The sequence below is a fragment of the Lampris incognitus genome, chromosome 8, assembly GCF_029633865.1.
Source record: "Lampris incognitus isolate fLamInc1 chromosome 8, fLamInc1.hap2, whole genome shotgun sequence".
Lineage (NCBI taxonomy): Eukaryota > Metazoa > Chordata > Actinopteri > Lampriformes > Lampridae > Lampris > Lampris incognitus.
Genome location: NC_079218.1, coordinates 16,998,964 through 17,022,872, shown reverse-complemented (window position 1 = coordinate 17,022,872; position 23,909 = coordinate 16,998,964). Strand labels below are relative to the sequence as shown.

General features: G+C 43.6%; 1 protein-coding gene across 1 annotated transcript; it reads left to right on the top strand.

Annotated features, from left to right (window-relative positions):
- Positions 1–159: 159 nt before the first annotated feature.
- Positions 160–23,193, top strand: tm7sf2 (transmembrane 7 superfamily member 2). The gene is made up of 11 exons (XM_056285100.1): positions 160–180; positions 6,197–6,279; positions 7,804–8,000; positions 9,255–9,309; positions 11,386–11,580; positions 11,850–11,953; positions 17,770–17,889; positions 18,173–18,341; positions 18,436–18,516; positions 20,092–20,214; positions 21,637–23,193. The coding sequence occupies exons 2-11, from the start codon at positions 6,207–6,209 to the stop codon at positions 21,795–21,797; spliced, it is 1,278 nt and encodes a 425-aa protein (XP_056141075.1). The 5' UTR covers positions 160–180; positions 6,197–6,206; the 3' UTR covers positions 21,798–23,193.
- Positions 23,194–23,909: the final 716 nt, after the last annotated feature.

Below are 23,909 nucleotides of genomic sequence, written 5' to 3'. Positions count from 1 at the left end.
TGTGTTCGTTTGATTGGCTAAAGCATCACCTCTCGCGCTCTTCTGATCCCCATGACGACATTTGATTGGCTCAGAGACAATTCGTGCAAAAAACGTGTCAAGGGGGCGTCTCCCACCGCCTGGACTGTCAGAATCAAAGTACAACTACACACTTGACGTTCGAGTCCGCGCAGCGCACCGGTAAGCCAATACTCAGCTCACTGAAAATGTAATTTCGCCTATTATTCCTTTTCATACTATGCCACTGTAAAACCCCTGTGTCTCGTTAGTAGGGCAGTGCCGTCCTGACATATGTCGAGCTCTACACTTCGCAGCGCTGACATTGAGAAATGGGATGCTACCTGGTAGTTTCTTCAAAAAGCATTGTAGGAATGTCAACGTGTACAGTACACTAAACTGTGTAGTTGTTGCCCTCCACATATTTATCGGAGCCATGAAAACCTGCAATCATGAAACCTATATTTAAGGCGCCTGCGCTGACGAGGCTGCTTACCTACTCTGCACCGTAGTGGGTAAACATGTCCAGATGAACTGATTCAGCTTTCTGGGGTGAAAGCGTTGCAGACAACGTCCTCTGAAGCACGGAGTATCTTGTCTAATTTGATTATTTGATTTATGGTGACGTAATGCTACGCTAGAATGTTCTCAGATTTTAGCGTCAGATATGAAAAAACGCCCTCTTAAGATGTCGCATAGGCCTAAGATAATGATCACTGGAGTGGGCCTTTACTGTCAAAAAGGCATTAAGGTGTCGATACGACACTTCAGTTCTTATCCTGACGAGATTTCCATTCCAGCCCATCTTTAGTCAAACGTTGCTATGCTTTTATTGTGGCGAGCCGGCGTGGAAGGACGAGAGATGAGAGGTCTCTCATTCACGACTCTCGTGCCCCATTCATCGCACGACCCCGAGAGTCCTGTTTAGTTTTAACACTCCGTCCGAAGTGACGGGGAAGGAGAGGCAAGAGGCAGGTATCAGTTAATGGCAGCTCCTGTCTCCCATGCACCGCACGACCCCAGGAGCGCTCCTTTCTTCTGCCCCTCCCGGATGGCTGCCGAACAATGGCTTCCCCTAACGAGGTTGTTATTGAACATACAAGTCTTAGTCGCGGTCCTACAGTCAGTCAGTAAAACGGTCGTCTACCCAGTCCGAGTAAAACAGCAACATAATAATCAGAACATGAACACATCATTTAAACCTGGGCTGCTCAAAGTGGGGCACAAGGTTCTATTTGGCCCGCCAGATGTTTCTAGTAAAACAAAAAAAAGCGATAATAATAAAAATTAAAAAGAAAATGAATTGTCAGGCAGCACGGTGGTGCAGTGGTTAGCGCGGTCACCTCACAGCAAGAAGGTCCTGGGTTCGAGCCCTGGGGTAGTCCAACCTTGGTGGGTCATCCCAGGTCATCTTCTGTGTGGAGTTTGCATGTTCTCTCCGGGTCTGCGTGGGTTTCCTCCGGGGGCTCCGGTTTCCTCCCACAGTCGAAAGACATGTAGGTCAGGTGAATCCGCCATACTAAATTGTCCCAGTGTGTGTGTGTGTGTGTGTGTGTGTGTGTGTGTGTGTGTGTGTGTGTGTGTGTGTGTGTGTGTGTGTGTGTGTGTGTGTGTGTGTGTGTGTGTGTGTGTTGGCCCTGTGATGGCCTGTCCAAGGTGTCTGCTGCCCAATGACTGCTGGAATAGGCTCCTGAGAGCAGGATAAATGGTTCACTGTTTTTGCCATTTTATTTTTGTGAGGTAAATAGAGAAATATACGTTTAATACGTTGGCTCCCTAACTATTAATAATAATAATTTTTCATAATCTGAGCACGATGGGCCGTGACACTTTGCGCAGGAGGTCAGTTTGGCGCGAGTGAGACGAGAGTAACAGAAAAATGGAGAGACTGAGACTGTGGCACACCGATAAAAGGCATTTCAAACAAAGCTGGCAAGACTTCTTTTTTTACAGAAGTGAATTCCAATGCAGTCTGTCTTGTGTGCAAGCAATCTGTTGCTGTACTGAAGGAGTACAATCTCCGCCGACACTACGATACTACATAAACATGCAGCAGCTTTTTCGAAGTACGGCGGCGACGCACAAAAGCTAAAGACCAGCGAGCTGCTAGCTAAACTTCGCTCACAGCAAGGCACTCTCATCCGGCCCTCGGCGGTTCAGGAGAGCGTGACACAGGCCAGCCATGAAATTGCAGCACTGATTGCTAAAAGCAGAAGATCATTTGCCACAGGGGAGTTTGTCAAACAGTGCCTCTCTTCGGCTGCTGAATTGATGCGTTCCTCAGGCAAGGTTGTTCTCCCAAATCGGCTTGTCACCGAATACAATAACACGCCGCAATGAAGATATGTCTCAGGACATCAGCGAGCAAATTAAGGCAAAAACTGCTGAATTTGCCGCCTTTTCAATTGCTTGTGATGAGAGCAGATTCAGCGCAGCTTTTGGTGTTTTGGCAGGGAGTGAGCGAAAACTTCAGCATAACACAAGAACTGGCTGGCCTCGAGACACTGAGCAGTACCATGAAAGCGGTACCGTTCTTCTCCAGCACTCTCTCAACAGCCGGTTTAGCCCGGGAGAGAATGGCTGGGATTACAACGGATGGAGCCCCTGCCATGGGAGAAAATCTGGCCTCGCCACACTTGTATCCCAAAAGGTCGGTGAACATGGAGGTAAGGTGGCAAAATACCACTGCATCCTACACCAAGAGCAGTTGTGTGCCAAGTCCATCGGGCTGAGAGATGTGATGTGCAACGTTATCAAAATAGTCAACCACATACGCTCAAATGCCCTTTCACACTGCCAGTTCAAGGCTCTGTTAGAGGAGATGGATGCACAGTATGGCGATGTGCTGTACCGCCAGGAGGTTAGGTGGCTGAGCTGCAAAAAAGTCCTGAAGAGATTGTTTTGATCTGTGTCATGCAATCGGAGATTTTCTCGCCAGTAAGGACAGCGATACTCAAGTACCCTTGGATGAGACATGGCTCTCTGACCCGGCTTTTCTGGTGGACATCACAGACCTGCTCAGTGTGTTGAACGTTCAGCATCAGGGAAGGGAGCAGATCATCACACAGCCGTTTAACCACATCAAAGCCTTCAAACTGAAACTTCAGCTACTCTGTCGACATCTGACAGCAGGTAAATAAACATAGCTTGTACATATCATCATTATAATAATGTAATGTCCCTAATAATTGATTTATTATATTCAGTTATATCAGTTCTGGCCATTTTTAATTCACGATACATCAGAGATACATTTATTTGAAAAGGTCTTATTTAGATGCTTTAATTTAATTAAATTGTCCCCTCCTTTTAACATCTTTTTCCTCTTTATGCCCCCTTCTTTACCGACCTACTCCTCTCTCTACCTACCTGTCTCTTTACCTACCTACCTATCTCTTTCTCTCTACCTACCTACCTCTCTTTTAACCTATCTACCTACCTACCTACCTCTCTTTACCTACCTACATCTATCTCTCTACCTACCTACATCTCTCTCTCTCTCTCTCTCTCTCTCTCTCTCTCTCTCTCTCTCTCTCTCTCTCTCTCTCTCTCTCTCTCTCTCTCTCTCTCTCTCTCTCTCTCTCTCTCTCTCTCTCTCTCTCTCTCTCTCTCTCTCTCTCTCTCTCAGGGAATTTGGCACAATTTCCCAGCCTCAGAGAGGTAGACATAGTGGAAGAGAGTCTGTCTAAGTATGCTACACTTCTCAGCAACCTAGCCCAGGAGTTTGACAGACGCTTTGAGGACTTCAGGGACCTTCACCATCAGCCCTTCACCATCAGTGTGGGCCCGGTCAGTGATGAACTTCAGATGGAACTGATTGAGTTTCAGTGTGACTCAGAGCTCAAAAAGAAGTTCAGCTCTCTCCATCTGCAGGACTTCTGCAAATGTGTCCCAGCAGACAGGTATCCAAAGATAAGGAAACATGCCCAGGTGATGCTCTCCCTTTTAGGTAACACCTACATTGGTGAACAGACTTTCAGTCTCATGAACCTGAACAAGACTAGGCTCAGAAGTTCACTTACTGACACTCACTTGCAGAGCCTAACATTGACCGATTGCAAAAGGCAGGGACCAGCTGCATCTATCTCACTAGTGGTGCTCTCTGATATTGCAGTTGGTCATGAACTGGATGACTGATGTTAAGCATCAAATTATGTTGTGTTTACTTCTGGTTCTGATTGTTTGAAATTGAGTTACCTGCACTTGAATTAAATTAAAATGTAATTAGAAAATTAAATGTGATGTAATGAAAGCACCTTACAAAAAATAAAATTGTATTGTGACTGAAACATGTAATGTTATGTTGTTATTTAACTTATTTAATTTATGTAGAAGCTAAAAGAATGTTAAATTAAGGGAACTTGGATCTTAACATGCACGTTAATGGTACAATACAATAGGTGTTTGCTTTTGGCCCACGGCCCACCATTAAGTTTCAGTTTTGGCCCTCCAAGGGAAAAAGTTTGGGCCCCCTCGATTTAAACACATAAATCAATAATTTCAACAAACCAACAGTCCCATGAGCCCCTGCGCTCCCCCAGCGTGGCGCTGCCGACAGTTAGAGCAAGGTTCATTCCTCTGGCTGTGAACATTTAGACCTTCCACAAAATGACTTTTTGACCTTCTTACCCACTGTCGGTGTCAGTTGTGCTTGTGATGTTTAGGTCTGTGAAGTAATTTTTGTTTTTAATGCACTTTTTGTTTTTAATATTTATTGCATGTTATTTGTTTTTATGTGGCACTGCGGACCGTGTGAAATGTAATCTTGTTTCCTCTGTATGTATGAGACATGCATATGAGGCATGACAACCACCTCCCCCGGTTGCTGCATAGCAGTTGTCCTCAACGATCCCATCACCGAAGACATAGTCCCTCAAATGTCCAGGGGCTGTCGCTGGCGAACAGGCCGCCCAAAGCATCGTGTATCATAGGCCCTCTTCTGCTACACTCTGGAGCCTGCCCGAGCCCGGCGGGCCCAGGAGTTGAAGCAGTGCATGTGCAGCTCCACGTCACGTCGACAGCCAGGCCAGTAGAACCGCCCCCGGAGGCGGTGGAGGGTCTTGGCGTTCCTGTAGTGCTCCGCCCCCACTGAGCCATGGACCATCTGGAGAACCGGGAGACGGAGCACCAATAGCTGCAAGAGGCCACTCCCTCATCCGGGAGCTTGCCACCTCTGGTACACCAACCCGTCGTGGAGCTCAAAGTTGCCCCACTGCAAGTGGTAGGCCCCCACCTCGGGCCCCAGTGCTGACACCTCCGTCCACTCGGTGCCCCGCCCTGTCTCCAGCCAGCCCTTCACCAGCGCAAGGACCACGTCTGCCTCCTGCTGCTGCATGGTCAACGGGAACAACCTCTCCTCATTGCTGGTGGTCCGGACGGCTGCCATCATCAGCGTCACCTTGCCCCGCTCCTCCTGCCGCTGGCAGCAGTGGGACTCCAATGCTACACCGGGGCTCTGAGCCTGCTGAGCGACGGTTGCTCAGTGACTAGCTCGCCGGCCCCTGAGCCCTCTCTTCCTCCGGCCAGATTGGAAATGTGTGTGTGTGTTTTGGGGTATGGGTTTGCTGTGCTACAGGAACCAGTTTTTGTGTTTAAGCAATTGAGAAAAACTGTAAACAAGAAAAGTTGTGTATCATGATCTGACAATTTACGATTTTCCTCCTGATACACACTACCATTGAAAGACAATAAATGATGCTATTGAATTATTGCCCAGCACTACCAGCAACTGATATGGTGTGTGCTGTTACTATGCATTTGGTAAATAACGTTTGAACTGAACTAACTGAACTGAACTAAATCTATCATCTTGCGTTAAAAAAACAGGTAAACATGAAAATGCTTGTAGTATGTTCAGCAAATGTTACAGCAAAACCATTTACAATAGCTAAGAATCATATTTATGAATTTAATTTTATGCTAGCTGTTAAAATGAAGGTTGGTTCAATTCAATTTAACCTGAAGTTATATCAAAAATTAAGTTTCTGGTGTTCATTTTGTGAACGCTATATTCGTGAGTGGGAATATCTCCTGGGAATCAGCGTAAGCCGCAGGAGCCCTAGTTGCTGTTGTGTTTAGTAGTCTGTTGATTAGTATTGGTGTTAATAACTGAGAATAGTTAATTTTATTTCTTGGTTCTCATCTGTTTCTCTTTGTGTGTTTGATTGTTTGTTTGAAAGTCTTCCCATCCTTTTCACAGGGGACCAATAATGAGACAGAACAGTCAGTCCATCAAACACAGACCCTCACGTACCACTGAAAGGGAATTTGGAGGGACCCTTGGTGAGTTATTTTTGCAGGCATGTGCCATGAGCTTTATGATTGGGAAAATATCAATTACCCTTTTTATTTGCATTAACTTTCAATTTGTGTATTTTGATTAACACTCAAGGACATTTTGTGCCTAGTGCAAATGTGTTGTCAATGTACTTGATGTAAATTCCAGCCCTTGAACTCAAGGGCTGCAAGAATATAGGCCTAGTGCTGTTAATTTATGCTAAATGGTTGTTGCATTATAAACTGGAGCTCTCAATTCATCCATATTAGCCAAGTCATTATCTAATGCATCAGTTGTATTTTGCAGTTGGCAAGCAAACATCTGGGTCCTTCATCGGTTCTTAATTGTCCTTTTCAGTCATTTGGTGTGGAATCTTACTTTGGACGTTGGGTGTTACATCAATACACATCATGCAAAGACACCCAAGAATGGACTAGGAACACTGACTTATAAAGAGCTATTCATAATATGGCTGGGTTGAACTATGATCATAGTTCATATAGAAAAAACTCCTACAAATAGAGGCTGTCCTCTACAACACTTTAGTGATATGATCAACATTGTGAAGATCCACGGGCAGGGCAGTGTTTGCAGCATAAGAACACAAAAATCATCTCAGTCTAATTGTTTGATTCCACTTTAGTCATCTATCGTGTCAGACTTTTAGGTGCCTATGCAAATCCTAAGCTAATAGCGTTGACATGATTATAATGAAATCATATCCCCAGGCTAACTTGGCAACCAGATGTAAGGAAAGTGACTTGAGTCGTACTGTCCTCGCCCCTCGACTGCTATGAGGGTGTCTTTGAACAAGGCTCATATCCCCAACAGTGCAGGACTGGGCTTGTTATGGACAGCGTCCTGGTGTAGTTTTGAAAGTGAAGTCAGGTGTTACTAAAAGAGCATGTGCTCTGTCAACTCCATCCAGATTTATAAAGTTAAAAAAAACTAGTTCGTTATAACTGCTTCCTCTTAAACCAGGGAAAGTAGACAGGAGGGTTGTTTGGGAAAAGTAGTGCTTTGGCCCCAGTGATGCAACGGGCCCACCACAGTCCACAACTAACAGAGCCATTAATCAGACAAAACCACAGTAAGACAATTTATTTATTTCGCCAGAAATTCTTAGGTTATATGTCCATAAAGGTCTACTTAAATGCAGAAAGAATGATTCCATGAGATCTTAGTTAGAGAGTGCAATGATTAAACAATAATCTTATAACATTATACCACTGAAGCCTTACTGTTGTCCCATTCACAACAATAGACGACAACAATAAATATTATGGCATGGCAGCGTAGAGATCATGGGTGCAGATACACCTGTTTTTGTGAGCTCAGAATTGTTTCAATAAAGTACTTTTAAGAAACAGGTTTCCCACCAAGCACTTGATTGAGAATCAGAGATGTGGACATGAGAGCACGTTGGGTTTCAGTTTCCAGTCTTCTAAAAATAAAAGAAAAGCCAAAGTATCTCATTATATCTGCATCTAGGTTGTTTTTCTTCGATGATACCTTGTGTTTCCTCCCAGGTGCTACATGTATCCCCATCTTTCTTCCCCTGACTGTGCTGTACCTGAGCTGTGTGAGTCGATCTCCTGCGGCCAGTGTTCTTCAGTGGCCCCCTCCCTTACCCTTCACCGACCAGCTATGGGACCCTCTGGCCCTCGTAGTCCTGCTCGGCTGGATCGCTCTGCACAGCTTCCTCTACCTGCTACCATTAGGAAAGGTATGTAAAGTGATGAGCATTGTTTCTGCTTATTAAACTAAAACTAAAGTAGTTCTGCTGAAAAATGTGTCACTTAAAAAAATTTATCCTAAGCACTCAAACATGCAGTTTACAAGTATTTTAAGAAATGGTCATCTGGGGCATCTGGGTAGCGTAGCGGTCTATTCCGTTGCATACCAACATGGAGATCGACGGTTTAAATCCCTGTGTTACCTCCGGCTTGGTCGGGCGTCCCTACAGACACAATTGGCCGTGTCTGCGGGTGGGAAGCCGGATGTGGGTATGTGTCCTGGTCGCTGCACTAGCGCCTCCTCTGGTTGGGCAGGGGTGCCTGTTCCAGGGGGGAGGAGGAACTGGGGGGGAATAGCGTGATCCTCCCATGCGCTATATCCCCCTGGCAAAACTCCTCACTGTCAGGTGAAAAGAAGCAGCTGGCGACTCCACATGTATCAGAGGAGACATGTGGTAGTCTGCAGCCCTCCTCAGATCGGCTAGCTCAGTAGAGTGGGATAATTGGCTGGGTACAATTGGGGAGAAAAAAAAGAGGGGGGGAATCCAAAAAAAAAAGAAGAAGAAATGGTCATCTGGATCACACTTGTTAGGAGATATTTTTCCTCCGAATCTGTTGCCAACAGGAGCAAGGTCCTTTGGCTCAATATAATTTGTGAAAGTGAATTTTGGTAATGATGCGTACTAAGTTTTACATACCATTATATCTTGATTAAAGTCCTTGCCTTTTTAGAAGAGAGCTCCGAGCTTTGAGCTTCATAAAGGTGTCTGAGCTAGACACCGGATCTAAAACTCCTTACAAAGACAACTCCAGCATTCTCCATTACCATCTTAAATTATTGATCTCCCTCCATCCATGGCCATATTGAATTCATATTTCAATGATTAAAAATTCACAAACTGTAGCTTCAATGTGACACCATGACATTTTGAATTATGATCTCTGATGTGTTTTCCCCTCGGCATATAAGGAATATTAATGTATTCGTGTTTTAATAATCCCTCCACGGGGGTGTCAAAGTCCAGGGTCAACTACAGAGCTTAATTGAATTTCTAATCCAGACTGTTTCTTCTCCACAGCTGTACAATACTTTGAGAAGAAAAATATCAGAGCAGACTGGAATTCAAAATATCCAATCCACATGAATTTATGCTTTGTCTTGCTGTTGTTGTATGCACAAATAGAAAATTACATGTCGGTGTGAATGAATTCAGGTAGCTAACTCTGAAATGTTTGACCTGCAGGTGTCTGAAGGATTAGTGCTGAGGGATGGAACACGGCTCAAGTATCCTATAAACGGTACAGTGGGGATGGATGAAGGACTGTCCTGGTTGTGATATGATTCACACTTATAACCTGGCACATGTTTTTACATGTATTTCAAAAATACAAAACAGTAAATTAGATGTCACAAGTTAAGGGTTCAATCATAACCTCTCCATTATAATTGCTAGCATGGTGCTGCTTAATGTAGCGCATTAGGCCGACAACCATATAATTAGACTTTTAACAACATTTGTGCTCTGAAATTTATTGAATTTATAACCTGGCAGTATCACTGTATTTAATACTAATTTGTGGCAAACAAACTTGAGTTTTGCACCTATTTTAATATTGCAAAGTGTTTGTTTGTATTTGTACAAACAAACCTGTGGAGGCATGGAGGTGTTTAGGAAAGATGGCAGTGGAGTTTTTAACTAGGTTGTTTAATACAATCTTGGAAAGTGAGAGGATGCCTGAGGAGTGGAGAAGACGCATACTGGCACTGATTTTCCACAATAAGGGTGATGTGCAGAACTGTAGTAACTACAGAGGTATAAAGTTGATCAGCCACAGCATGAAGATATGGGAAAGAGTAGTGGAAGCTAGGTTAAGAGGAGCGGTGACGATTGGCGAGCAGCAGTATGGTTTCATGCCATGCACCACAGATGTGATGTTTGCTTTGAGAATGTTGATGGAGAAGTATAGAGAAGGCCAGAAGGAGTTACACTGTGTCTTTGTGGATTTAGAGGAAGCATGACAGGGTGCCGAGAGAGGAGGTGTGATATTGTATGAGGAAGTCGGGAGTTGCAGAGAAGTATGTAGGAGTGGTGCAGGATATGTATGAGGGAAGTGGGACAGTGGTGTGGTGTGCGGTTGGAATGACAGATGGGTTCAAGGTGGAGGTGGGATTACATCAAGGATCATCTCTGAGCCCTTTCATGTTTGCAATGGTCATGGACAGGTTGACGGACAAGATCAGGCAGGAGTCTCCATGGACAATGATGTTCGCGGATGACATTGTGATCTGTAGCGAGAGTAGAGTGCAGGTTGAGGAGACCCTGGAGAGGTGGAGGTATGCACTGGAGAGAAGAGGAATGAAAGTCAGTAGGAGTAAGATGGAATACATATGTGTGAATGAGAGGGAGGACAGTTGAATGGTGAGGATGCAAGGAGTAGAGGCGACGAAGGTGTATGAGTTTAAATAATCGGGGTCAACTGTCCAAAGTAACAGGGAGTGCAGAAGAGAGGTGAAGAAGAGAGTGCAGGCAGGGTGGAGAAGCGTGTCCAGGAGTGATTTGTGACAGAAGGGTACCAGCAAGAGTTAAAGCGAAGGTTTACAAGATGGTTGTGAGACCAGCTATGTTATATGGTTTGTAGACGTTGGGCACTGACGAAAAGACAGGAGGCGGAGCTGGAGGTGGCAGAGTTGAAGATGCTAAGATTTTCATTGGGAGGGACGAAGAAGGACAGGATTAGGAACGAGTAGGGGACAGCTCAGGTTGGACGGTTTGGAGACAAAGCAAGAGAGGCAAGATTGAGATGGCTTGGACATGTGTGGAGGAGAGATGCTGGGTATATTGGGAGAAGGATGCTGAATATGGAGCTGCCAGGGAAGAGGAAAAAAAGAAGACCAAAGAGGAGGTTTATGGATGTGGTGAGGGAGGACATGCAGGTGGCTGGTGTGACAGAGGAAGATGCAGAAGACAGGAAGAGATGGAAATGGATGATCCGCAGTGGCAACCCCTCATGGGAGCAGCTAAAAGTAGTAGTATGTTTGTATTTGTGGTTGGTGTGATAACTGGCAAAAAAAGCATAACTCCAGTTTGAGTTGTGGTTGAGAAAGAAATTGTTTTAGATGCATTTAACACCTACAAGAGAAACTCCATTAACCTCTGCAAATACACCTAAACTTTACATGGTCAAATGAATAGCTCCTGGTACCTTAAAGCTTACCTTTCCTGCTATCGGATATGTCCTTGAACAAAGGTCTACCTTTTTACACATTCCCAACTTTAGCCTCTGTCACCTTTCACTTTTTACATAGCAAACTGTGAGTTCCCCGACATCCTTACCACCCTGCAACCACATTTTCTCCTTTTTGTTTTTCCCCAGGTTTTCATGCCCTGTGCATCACAGCCATGTTACTGATGGCCTTACTGTGTCTGGGGGCTCCTCTGGGGTACCTGTTTGAGCTTATGTTGCCTCTGGCAGCAAGCGCAATTGGAGTGTCGTTCCTTCTCTCTTTCTACCTTTACATTCGGTCCTTCTGGGCCCCTCACCATGCACTTGCCCTCGGGGGTAACACAGGTGAGAATGGTGTCCGATATTAGGTTACTCAGCCATGACCGTAGACATAATCATTAGTAAGCTGTCAGCTCCCAGCCGGGTTATACATTATCTACGCTGATGATGTCATTGAGGTGACAGACACTGATTGCCTTTGAAAGCATGATATTGATATCACCAGTGACTCGTGACCGTATAAATATGAAATGCATAGACAGTATAAAATTGTTCCTCAAATTCCTACATGGGTTCCCCATATATGTTAATAATAATACCTGTGTCCTGTCTAGGAAATCCCCTGTATGATTTCTTTATGGGACGAGAGCTAAACCCTCGGATTGGAAACTTTGACCTTAAATATTTCTGTGAGCTAAGACCAGGTCTGATTGGTTGGGTGAGTCAAAACTAAGGAAATTACAAGATGCAAGTGCATGGCAGTGTTGGGATCAGCTCGCTTTCAGTTTGATCCACTCAGGAAGTGCATTTTTGAACCTCAAAACCAAGAAACTCCCAAAAACATTATTCTCTCAGAGGGGTTATTTTTCCCTACCTGGAAAAAAAAATGTTTTAGAAAGAATGCTCTGTCATTAAACAGGGATTATCAGGTTCTCTTTACTTTTTAAACTGATGGAATTGAAAACGAGTTGACCCTAACCTTGACGTGCTGTGCAAAATGATACTGAAGGGAAATCTATTGTGAAATATTATGGACAACAGTTGAAGACTAGTCTTACCTTTTTCTGTCATTCCTATAAATTTGAATTAATTTGGGCATCCGGGTGGCGTGGCACTCTATTCCGTTGACTACCAAAATGGGGATCACTGGTTTGAATCCACGTGTACCCTCCGGCTTGGTCGGGCATCCCTACAGACACAAATGGCCGTGTCTGTGGGTGGGAAGCCGGATGTGGGTATATGTCCTGGTCGCTGCACTAATGCCTCCTCTGGTGGGTTGGGTTGCCTGTTCGGGGGGAGGGGGGACTGGGGGGAATAGCGTGATCCTCCCACGCGCTACGTCCCCCTGGTGAAACTCCTCATTGTCAGGTGAAAAGAAGCAGCTGGCGACTCCACATGTATCGGAGGAGGCATGTGGTAGTCTGCAGCCCTCCCCGGATCAGCAGAGGGGGTGGAGCAGCGACTGGGACGGCTTGGAAGGGTGGCATAATTCACCAAGTACAATTGGGGAGAAAAGGGGAAAATCCCCAAAAAATAAAAAAATTTGATTAGATTCAATACGGCTGTCATTTCCTTTGTAGAGGACCAATAAGAAAAGATTGCCCCAAAAGGTTATTGTCCTGTAAAATGATTTGTAAAGATGCTGAATAATTTCAGATCCATATAGTGTCAGATAATGCCTCTGTTCAAGAATATTAGAAGACCAATACAAAACAATGCTGCTCTATTACATAATTTAACTGAAGGTACCGTGACCGTTGAAGCTGTCCTTGGGAATTACCTCCAGAGAGGAAGATTGTTCCCTGAGCCAGTGCTGCACACACCAGCATCTCTAATGTTGTTTCTAGACCAAATATAGGAGGATGAAGAAATGCTAAGAATTACTATCATTACAATAGGGTTCGTCTGTTTGCACCATCAAGCTGCAGTTGGTAATGATAGGTAGCCAGGAAATTACGTATATAAAGTAGCAGGATGGCACAAACGTAGTAGGGCGGCACGGTGGTTAGCACTGGTGCCTCACAGCAAGAAGGTCCTGGGTTCGAGCCCCAGGCTGTCCCAGGTCCTTTCTGTGTGGAGTTTGCATGTTCTCCCCCGTGTCTGCGTGGGTTTCCTCTGGGTGCTCTGGTTTCCTCCCACCATCAAAGAGACATGCATGTTAGGGTTAATACTCCTGTCTGTGCCCCTGAGCAAGGCAATGGAAAGAAGAACTGGAGTTGGTCCCTGGGTGCTGCAGCTGCCCACTGCTCCTATACAATAGGATGGGTTAGATGCAGAAGACAAATTCATTGTAACTGAAAAACTGGACAATGACAAAAATAAAGTGGCTTTGTTTTTTTTGTTTTTTGTCTTTTAAAGGCAGCTCTGGATCAGGGAGCTAAATACATTTTAAGATTTTGTCGAAGAGCCAATGGGGTGGCAGGTTTTCACAGACTCATATTAATAGAGGTATAATTTAATGACATTATTTTAAGGACCCACCACACCTCCATGCATCGTTATTGTATGCCTGTTCACCTATTTGTTTTATTACCATAGTAAAAGGCACAATCCCATATAATGTTGGACATATTGTTATACGGTGTCTGTCCAAATAATGAACACTCTTGCATTCATTATTTACTCATTTCAAGTCATTACTTGCTCATTTTACTGGTTTCTGATGGGTAGAACTTCCTGGGGGAAATTCTATCGTATTTGACATCTTCACCATAGCAGACAAATACATGAATATGTGGTAGGTAGCAGTGGGTTTGATAAGTGATGTTGTTGTGGCTAACGGGCAGATACGGCACACCAAGGTCATGGAAGTCCTTCACTAACAGAGACTACAGCATCACCAGCTAAAGCTCAGATTCATTTTTTTCCCCCCCTGTTGGTTGGCAGTGGGAAAAGTTCAGACACAACGACACCGGTGACTCTGCTTAATTTTAAAGGGATCCCGGGATTTGACGTTGTCAAACACCAGTGCAATTACCAGTATTACCACGGGGACAGTAAGCTAAACAAAAGCAGCGACCCTGGGGATATTAGCGTTAAATCCAAACACAGTGTTCAGGAAAGCGTTGTTAAGATATGTTATTTGCTCGAGTATTATCGGTAGTATTTTCACTCTCGTTTTAATTCATGCAATGCAAAGTTGAACTGCTTGTTTTGGATAATCCATATTTTCCTTTTTGTTGAGTATTTGTCCAGAGGGATGGTAGTGGAGGTTCAGAGAGTAAGTCTAAAGGTTATCATATAATCATGTTCACAACAGAAACGACTAACTTTAACACGTTCATGTTATGAGATGGTTAGCCATGTGTTTCTTGCAACTATTGTAGGTTCGCTTAGGCCAGAAATAATTCCTAAAATATAGCAATGGTTTGTGCCGCACCCACTTTTAATTTTAACAAAAATTGCATTTATTTTTTTCCGAATAACCAAAAACAGATGGTGGAGTTTTACTTTTACAAACACCCAGTACCAGTACAGTTCATTCGCACTCATGGCTCGTTAAATATTCACTTTTCAGATACTGTTTAACATGAAAGTGTGTAAATAATTAATTCACATTTATTTTTGGTGCTTATAAGGTCAAACCATTTTTAGAGCAACCAGTTATGTTGACATTAATTTGACCGTGATTGCGGCACAGTGGCCCAGTGGTTAGCGCTGTCACCTCACAGCAAGAAGGTCCTGGGTTCGAACCCCGGGGTTGTCTAACCTTGGGGGTCATCCCAGGTCGTCCTCTGTGTGGAGTTTGCATGTTCTCTCCATGTCTGCTCCGGGTGCTCCGGTTTCCCCCACCATCAAAAAGACACTCATGTTAGGGTTAGTACTCCTGTCTGTGCCCCTGACCGAGGCAATGGAAAGAAGAACTGGAGTTGGTCCCTGGGTGCTGCACGGCGGCTGCCCGCTGCTCCTAGCAACACAACTAGGATGGGTTAAATGCGGAGAGGAATTTCCCCATGGGGATTAATATAGTATACCACAAAAAAAAATTCTGATTTTTAATTGTAATTGAATTGTAGTTTTATAGTTGTGCGGGTATTCATATGTTGATGTGTGCTTGTAGATGTGTCTGTGTACTTGTTAGTGTGATAGAGACTATGTAATGCATGTAAATGAGTGGGTTTAGTGTCTGGTGATTGCTCTGTGTGTATCTGCCGAGGGACTGCAGATGGAAAATAGCTAATAACTAAATCTGGCATAAATCCTCTCCTCTCATTTTGAGATTAATGTTTTTGTGCATGGTCCTTGTTTAATAATTAAATTTTAAAAAAATATAGAAAAATCCTTCCGAATCATTTCCCCCAGTACAGTCCACTGAAACAAGCAACCATGATAGCGTTGATGATTTTAGATATTTGTGGATTAGATTTTATCTTAGATATGCCAGTGATAGAAACTATCAAAAGGAACATATGCGTGCATGTAAGTCTCCCATATTGTGGCTTTAAACGTAGTTGAGTTTCCACCATTTGGTGGTAAGAGGGTGCACCCACTGAAACTAAAGTAAAAAGTTCTACATCCTTTGTTCCTGCTCATATACCCAGGTTCTTGAGTTTGATGAGCCCAGCATGCCAGTCTAATTTTCTTTTTTTTTGGAGGGGAGGGTATTTTTCTCCCCAATTGTACTTGGCTAATTACCCCACCCCCTCTGCCGATCCGGGGAGGGCTGTAGACTACCACATGCCTCCTCCAATACATGTGGAGTCGCCAGCCGCTTCTTTTCACCTGACAGTGAGGAGTTTCACCAGTGGGATGTAGCGCGTGGGAGGATCACGCTATTCCCCCTAGTTCCCCGAACAGGCACCCTGACCGACCAGAGGAGGCGCTAGTGCAGTGACCAGAACATATACCCACATCCGGTTTCCCATGCGTAGACATGGCCAAGTGTGTCTGTAGGGACGCCCGACCAAGCCAGAGGTAACACGGGGATTCGAACCGATGATCCCTGTGTTGGTAGGCAACGGAATAGACTGCCACGCCACCCGGACGCCCCTGCCAGTCTAATATTTAAATGTCTGTACAAGCGCACTCAGTATTTTAACTTTCTCCACATACAACATAGTGGGAGTTGAGATGGGCACAAAGTATAGGAGTTGCTGGTGGGATTTTAGCAAAGGACGTGCCAGGGGTTTACAGCTGCACCGTCAGCGGAGACCCTCCTATAGGGCAAGTTACCTGCATGGTATCTCTGGCTAGCCAGTCAGAACTCAAAAAGTCACTGTCCACAGTCAAACTATTCTGTTAAAACCATTAAAAGGATGTGGCTCTTGCGACTGGTTTTATGTTGACTTTTGAGATTGGTATGCTGACGTGACACCGCAGTGATGCAGGGATTGTCGAATTTGGCATCAAGCAGGAAAGTGAGAGAGAAATAGAGAGAGAGAGGACGGTGTAGCCACAGGTTGTATGTGTGGTTGGGCGTTAGTGTGAATCAGCCTCCTGGTTTATAGACTATGCTATGCTGCAGTGTTGTTTTTCCCGGTGTGTTTACCGCAGACAGAGGGAGACAGAACACATGGTATGATGGGTGGTGCAGGTGAAAATGACATGGAGATGGCTGGAACAGGTGAAAGAGAGCGCGGTGCCATTAACAGCATCTGTGGAGAAATAGTCTTATTCCTCGTGATTGCCGATTCCTGTGACCATCATTTTCCAGCATATATTTTCACGTTCTTTTGTGATTTTCCTCCGGTTTCCAACTGTGTCACGAGTCACCAGCTGCAACAGAATTCTTCATTATTTATCTAGCATCCTATAAAAGCAGGAAACATCCCAAATATCTCAATCTTTTTGCATGTTTGGTCTCCCATACCCGCTACCAAATGCTGGACGGATGTGAAGTGATTTTTTTTGTGACATTTAAACCGACATTTAAACATTCGGTGACCATGCAGGTCCCACTTGGAGAGACAATGTTGACTATTGAGAACCTATACCAGAAGTTAAACGTTCATTTTTTTTTTCTCCATGAAACTATTCCACAAGTATTTGTGATCAAGCTGAATTGATCACAATTAGGTGTTAGGTGCCGGCTTCAATAGAAGAAATAGAAATTTACAAGGTTTTACCACCATGACCTTTAATGCAGGTTTCGCGTATAAGCTGCTGTATCTAAAATATCTGTTCACACAGTCAGTCATTCATAGGGAAATGTTAAATAGAAATAGAAAAAAAGGGAATTTCTCATTAGTAAGTGTAACCAACAGAGGTATTTGCTCAGTTTTTTCCCTCAATCTTTTTGTGATTTTGAGTAATTTTTTTTACTATTATTGGATATCTATTATTTGATCATTACACTGCACCATTGCATTAAATATTCATCTCATATATGAATATGACATCGTCATAAATCACAAAGAAATAAATTGCAAGGGATTAGACTAGTCTGTAAAGAAAAGGAGCTCCAAACTAATTGGATAATAAAAAAAAAAAAGTTTTTATCCATAACTGAGAAGAGCCACTGCAAAAATACCTGTGTATATGTTTTGTATTGTATCGATATTATAAGCAGTCTTCTATTCACGTCCTCTCCCTCAGGTTGTCATTAACTTTGGGATGCTGATGAAAGAGGTGGAGCTAAGGGATGCCCCCTCACTTGCCATGATATTGATCAACAGCTTCCAGCTGCTCTATGTGGCAGATGCTCTGTGGAATGAGGTGAGGCGTTCATTTAAGACTCAGTTATGCAAATTTCATTAACTTTGGCTCCCGGCACCGTCTGTGAATTCTCATTTTTTAATTGGCATACCCAGTCGATCAGAATATGTTGTTTTTTTTAGTGGTGTAGGTTCATCCTAAAATGGTGAAATAACAGGTTATGGACTTGAAAGCTATATGATAAACTGCAGAGATGGTAATAAGGTGCATAAGCCCTTTTTAAACTGACAGCTATTACATTGAAGGTTTGTCCTTTATCTCGTGTACTGTTGTGTTTTTACAGGAAGCTGTTCTTACTACCATGGACATTGTACATGATGGCTTTGGCTTTATGTTGGTCTTTGGGGACCTTGCTTGGGTTCCCTTCACTTACAGCCTTCAGGCTGCTTTTTTGGTCGTGCACCCTCAGTCTTTAAGTCTGCTCAGAGCCACAGCTATAGTCATACTGAATGGTAATCACATGTCAGCTCTTTTTCAACAAGATGAAAATTAATACATTTTATACTTAAGAGTTTCTGAGATTCATATTCTTCTTCTTGTCATCAGGTATTGGGTATTATATTTTTAGGAGGTCCAACTCACAGAAGAATCAGTTCAGACGGGACCCTACACATCCAAGTGTTTCAAGTCAGTTAATCTTTTATTTTTCTAAATGAGTACAATATTCCTATTTGGGATATGTGTTTAAACATTTGTACTGAACATCATCTTCAGAGCTGAGATAATTAGGTTGTCATCAATTCTTTTACCCTAAATCTATTTTCTTATAAAATATTTAACAGCTTGCTCGTCACACTGTACCTCAACAAATATAGTTCATGCCAACACAGAAGGGTTTACAATGCATATACACCGATCAGCCAAAACATTAAAACCACCTACCTAATATTGTGTAGGTCCCCCTCGTGCTGCCAAAACAGCCCTGACCAGTCGAGGCGAGGACTCTACAAGACCTCTGAAGGTGTCCTCTGGTATCTGGCACCAAGATGTTTGTAGCAGATCCTTTAATTCCTGTAAATTGTGAGGTGGGGCCTCCATGGATTGGATTTATTTTTCCAGCACATCCCACAGATGCTCGATTGGATTGAGGTCTGGGGAATTTGGAGGCCAAGGCAACACCTTGAACGCTTTGTCATGTTCCTCAAACCATTCCTGAACGATGTTTGCAGTGTGGCAGGATGCATTATTCTGCTGAAAGAGGCCATTGCCATCAGGGAATACTGTTGACATGAAGGGGTGTACCTGGTCTGCAACAATGTTTAGGTAGGTGGTACATGTCAAAGTAAAATCCACATGAATGCCAGGACCCAAGGTTTCTGAGTAGAACATTGCCCACACTGCCGCTGCCGGCTTGCCTTCTTCCCATAGTGCATCCTGGTGCCATCTCCTCTCCAAGTAAACTACACACACACATCTGGTCGTCCACATGATGTAAAAGAAAATGTGATTCGTCAGACCAAGCGACCTTCTTCCATTGCTCCATGGTCCAGTTCTGACACACATTGTAGGTGCTTTCGGTGGTGGACAGGGGTCATCATGGGCACGCTGACTGGTCTGCAGCTACGCAGCCCCATACACAGCAAGCTGTGATGCACTGTGTTGTGACACCTGTCTATCAAAGCCGGCATTAACTTTTTCAGCAATTTGAGCTACAGTAGCTCTCCTCTGGGATTGGACCTGACGGGCTAGCCTTTGCTCCCCACACATATCAATGAGCCTCGGACGCCCATGATCCTTTTGCTTGTTCCTCAGCTGTCCTTTCTTGGACCACTTGTGGTACGTATTGACCACTGCATACCAGGAACGCCCCACAAGATCGGCCACTTTGGAGATGCTCTGACCCAGTCGTCTAGCCATCACTCTTTGACCCTTGTCAAAGTCGCTCAGATCCGTATGGTTGCCCAATTTTTCTGCTTCCAACACATCAACTTCAAGAACTGAGTGTCCACTTGCTGCCTAATAAACCCCACCCCTTGACAGGTGCCATTGTAATGAGATAATCAATGTGATTCACTTACCTGTCAGTGGTTTTAATGATTTGGCTGATCAGTACTCTTTGACATTAACGGTGACTGTAGTTAGAATGACACAATGTAGAAGAGAATCGAATTTCAGCAAAGAGTAGAAAGGCAGCGGCCTGGTCATTGACATGATAACCATATCCTAAAAATAAATATCTTCCTTTTAAATTATTCTCTGCAGACTTGGAAACAATCGCCACAGCAACAGGAAAGCGTCTGTTAGTGTCTGGCTGGTGGGGCCTAGTTCGCCATCCTAATTACCTCGGTGACCTTCTCATGGCACTGGCATGGTCTCTGCCATGTGGTGAGTCCTAATATAAAAACGCTGTGCTGACAGCACAAGATTTGCTTTGCACACATATTGCATGAATGTCACACTGAGAAATGTTGATAGTTACTGACAAGGCATTTACCTAAGGTTGACTTTATGTACAAAAAACACTTATAAAAAGGACATTTTTCTAATTGTAGTTAAAAATTTAAACCTAGCGCCGGGTGGCATAGTGGTCTATTCCGTTGCCTACCAACACGGGGATTCCTGGTTCGAATCCCTATGTTACCTTCGGCTTGGTCAGGCATCCCTACAGACACAATTGGCCGTGTCTGCGGGTGGGAAGCCGGATGTGGGTATGTGTCCTGGTCACTGCACTAGTGCCTCCTCTGGTCAGTTGGGGCACCTGTTCGGGGGGAGGGGGAACTTGGAGGAATAGTGTGATCCTCCTACGTGCTATGTCCCCCTGGTGAAACTTCTCACTGTCAGGTGAAAAGAAGCGGTTGGTGACTCCACATGTATCGGCGGAGGCATGTGGTAGTCTGCAGCCTTCCCCGGATCGGCAGAGGGGGTGGAGCAGCGACCAGGACGGCTCAGAAGAGTGGGGATAATTGGCCAAGTACAACTGGGGAGAAGAATGGGGAACCTCCCCCCACCAAAAAAAAAAAAATTCAAACCGGAGGAAGGCTTTGGTCAGAGCATATACATATCCTAAAGATGTTGTGAAAAATTCCATTGATCATATTTTCTTGATAACCCTTTGAGGTATTTTAATGTCTATTATATTATATTATATTATATTATATTATATTAGCGGTTGCATATTAAGTGCTATTAATTGGAACAGCTGCAAAAAAGACATTCATTAATACAGTCTGAATATGTATATTTCATACACACCCACAAAAGATTCCCTTCGTCTCTCTAAACCCACAGGCCTTTCTCATCCATAATTTACATTTTGTCCAAATGAGTCTTATTAACTTTAACACACTGACCTCAAAGAACGTCCACTGAATAAGAAACATGGTCTAAGTTCATTTTTTAAAAACATGAACCCAAATGCACGGACATCAGATTACTTCATGTCTATCTAGTGTTCATGTGCATGGACACTAGATAGATATGAAGTAATCTGATGGCTTAAAAAATTCACGGCCATCAGTTATCTGACCACTTCTAAAATAGCATTGTCAAAAAAACATTAGTGCGTGTGTTTCAGGTCTTTCATGTTATGTTACAAAACAACAGAAAATATACAGTTGTTCCTTTGTTTGGCCCATCATACCGGTACACAATAAACATAATCCATTTCGGAAATCCAAGTTGTGTTTCGCCTGTTTCCGTTTTAATCTGATTTGAAATTAATCACCAACCAATCGTATGTGTTTGCCCATTCCATTGTAATAATGTTTTAGATCGTCCTCACTCTGTTTTTTTTTCTTTGTTTTTTAGGGTTCTCTCATCTTCTGCCTTATTTCTATGTTGTGTATTTCACTGTCTTGCTGATTCATCGAGAGGCTCGTGATGAGAGGCAATGTAGGACCAAGTATGGACTGGCGTGGGACACCTACTGTCGACGCGTGCCCTACAGGATCTTCCCGTACATATACTGAGTGAGAGATCAACAGGGCTCAGTCCGAACAAACGTGTCTGAGCAGATTCAGGACCATAAAACTGATGACAGTGTGACTTTGTGAGGCATCACAAACACAGCAGTCTGCAGGGACCTCGGGACGTAATTTAGTCTTGATGAGCAGGGCTACAATTCAGTCATAGGAAGATTGTTGACCCATCATAAAAAAAAAATGTTTCGCTCATAACCATACAAAACTATTTTTTCCATTGCTGAAAGCGTATTCCCCCCTGAAATTGCATCAAATATAGTTTCCTATGAAATGGAAGGAACATGGTGGACGGTTGGCGCTCAGAGAGACAGACGCACAGGCCCTGAGATGATGGGTTGAAATCAAATGACAACAATAACGTCCCTGCTGTCCAGCTGAAAATGTACTGTTTTGTGGTCTCTAGGCCAACCTCAGCCGCCAAGAGATGCGTCTGATCCCTGTTGGCCATCTGTGCTTCGTCATCGGATTGGTTTAATCACAAGGTCTCAAACTGCGGTGTGCCCGCACCGGCTTAAGTTGAACTTGCATTTGCTGAGTCCATGACGGCCCGGTCCAGAAACCATGATGCAGCCACACTATACTTATGTGAAACTCGCGTTAGATAGGAAGAGATGAGAACAAACAAAATGTCACAGGGACGCATTTCAAAATGGCGCTGCGCAAGGATCAAACAATACTTGAATTTTGTTGTCGAGCTTCTGAGAGGCATAGATGTATTTCCATAGCACCCTAGGTGTCGCTTAGTATGTTGTGAGGAGGTTGTGCTGTCATTTTTCCAGGGTTAAAGTAAACTTCACGTCGGGAAGGTTCTCATGCAAGCTTCGTTCTTTAATTGATTCTTGTGTAGAGTTCATTCTTTGACATTTTCAACGAGCTTACCAACCAGTTCTCATGCTCTTTTGATCGATTTCGGCTGATGTTCACGTTCTGTATTTTTCGAGAGCCATTTATAACCCGCTTACAGGCTTCTGGCCTCGCCTTTGTATAGGCCTAGCCTTTGCTTATTATTTGTTATTGTGTCATGTTCATTTAATGAAGGGTTTACCTCCTGCTTTCACACATCTATTACGAACATTTGTATATTTCCTGTGAGGGAAAATGTTTCTTTCAAATAGCCTTAAAACGAATTTGATAAAAATGGTGAATTAAAAATTATATTCTGTACATGTTGCTTCAAGCCTCCATTGTGGATATTCCAGCATCCCGACAGGGGCCTTGAATCGAGGCCAGTTGTTTTCCTCCCTTAATTTGTACTGCCATGTGGGTGCTGGTGGCAAATCACTAAGAGAACACCCTCTGGATAGTTAATGTAAGTGATACGTCTGTGTTGAGTGCATTCATGAGAAAATGATTGTACACTTTCATACTGACTGATATCCACTTTAACTGCAATACAGTATATCTTTGCAATTTGGTCTCTCTCTCTCTCTCTCTCTCTCTCTCTCTCTCTCTCACACACACACACAGTTGTATCTTTTTTCAATGCAAAACTTGGAATGAGTCTATCATTGTCAGTTGTTCAGCTACATCGCAGAAGGTACTGTTCATTCTCTTTCTTAAATTTGTTGCATGGTATGGTTCATGGTGGTATGTGACCAAGCATTGTATCTTGAAAGAGCAGTTTTGTTCAAACAATGAATTGAAATGTGCAGGACCAAACTTAAGGTGTCTTTGTGGTGAGCCGGCATGGAAGAATGAGTTGAGAGGCAGAGGTCGCTTTTTAATCGCAACTCCCGTGCCCCATACACCACACGACCCCGGGAGTGCTCTTTTATTCACACCGGCCAGAACAGACCAGAACTGAGAACTCTAAGGTGTCTTTGTGATACAACAAATATATCTGTAAAAGATGGATATTTTAACTGCACACTCATTATCCTGATCACTATAATAATTTTAATGATAATAATAATAATAATAATAATAATGCATTTCAAGCAGGGGATAGATTATGAAGAGCTTTGAGTGTTAATCATAAAATTTTTAAAGTTAATCTGCTATGACACAGGAAGCCAGTGTAATTGAATCAGCAGGGGAGAGAATATGTTCAGTGGACTTTGAACTTGTAATAATCCATGCCGCAGGATGTTGGATGACTTG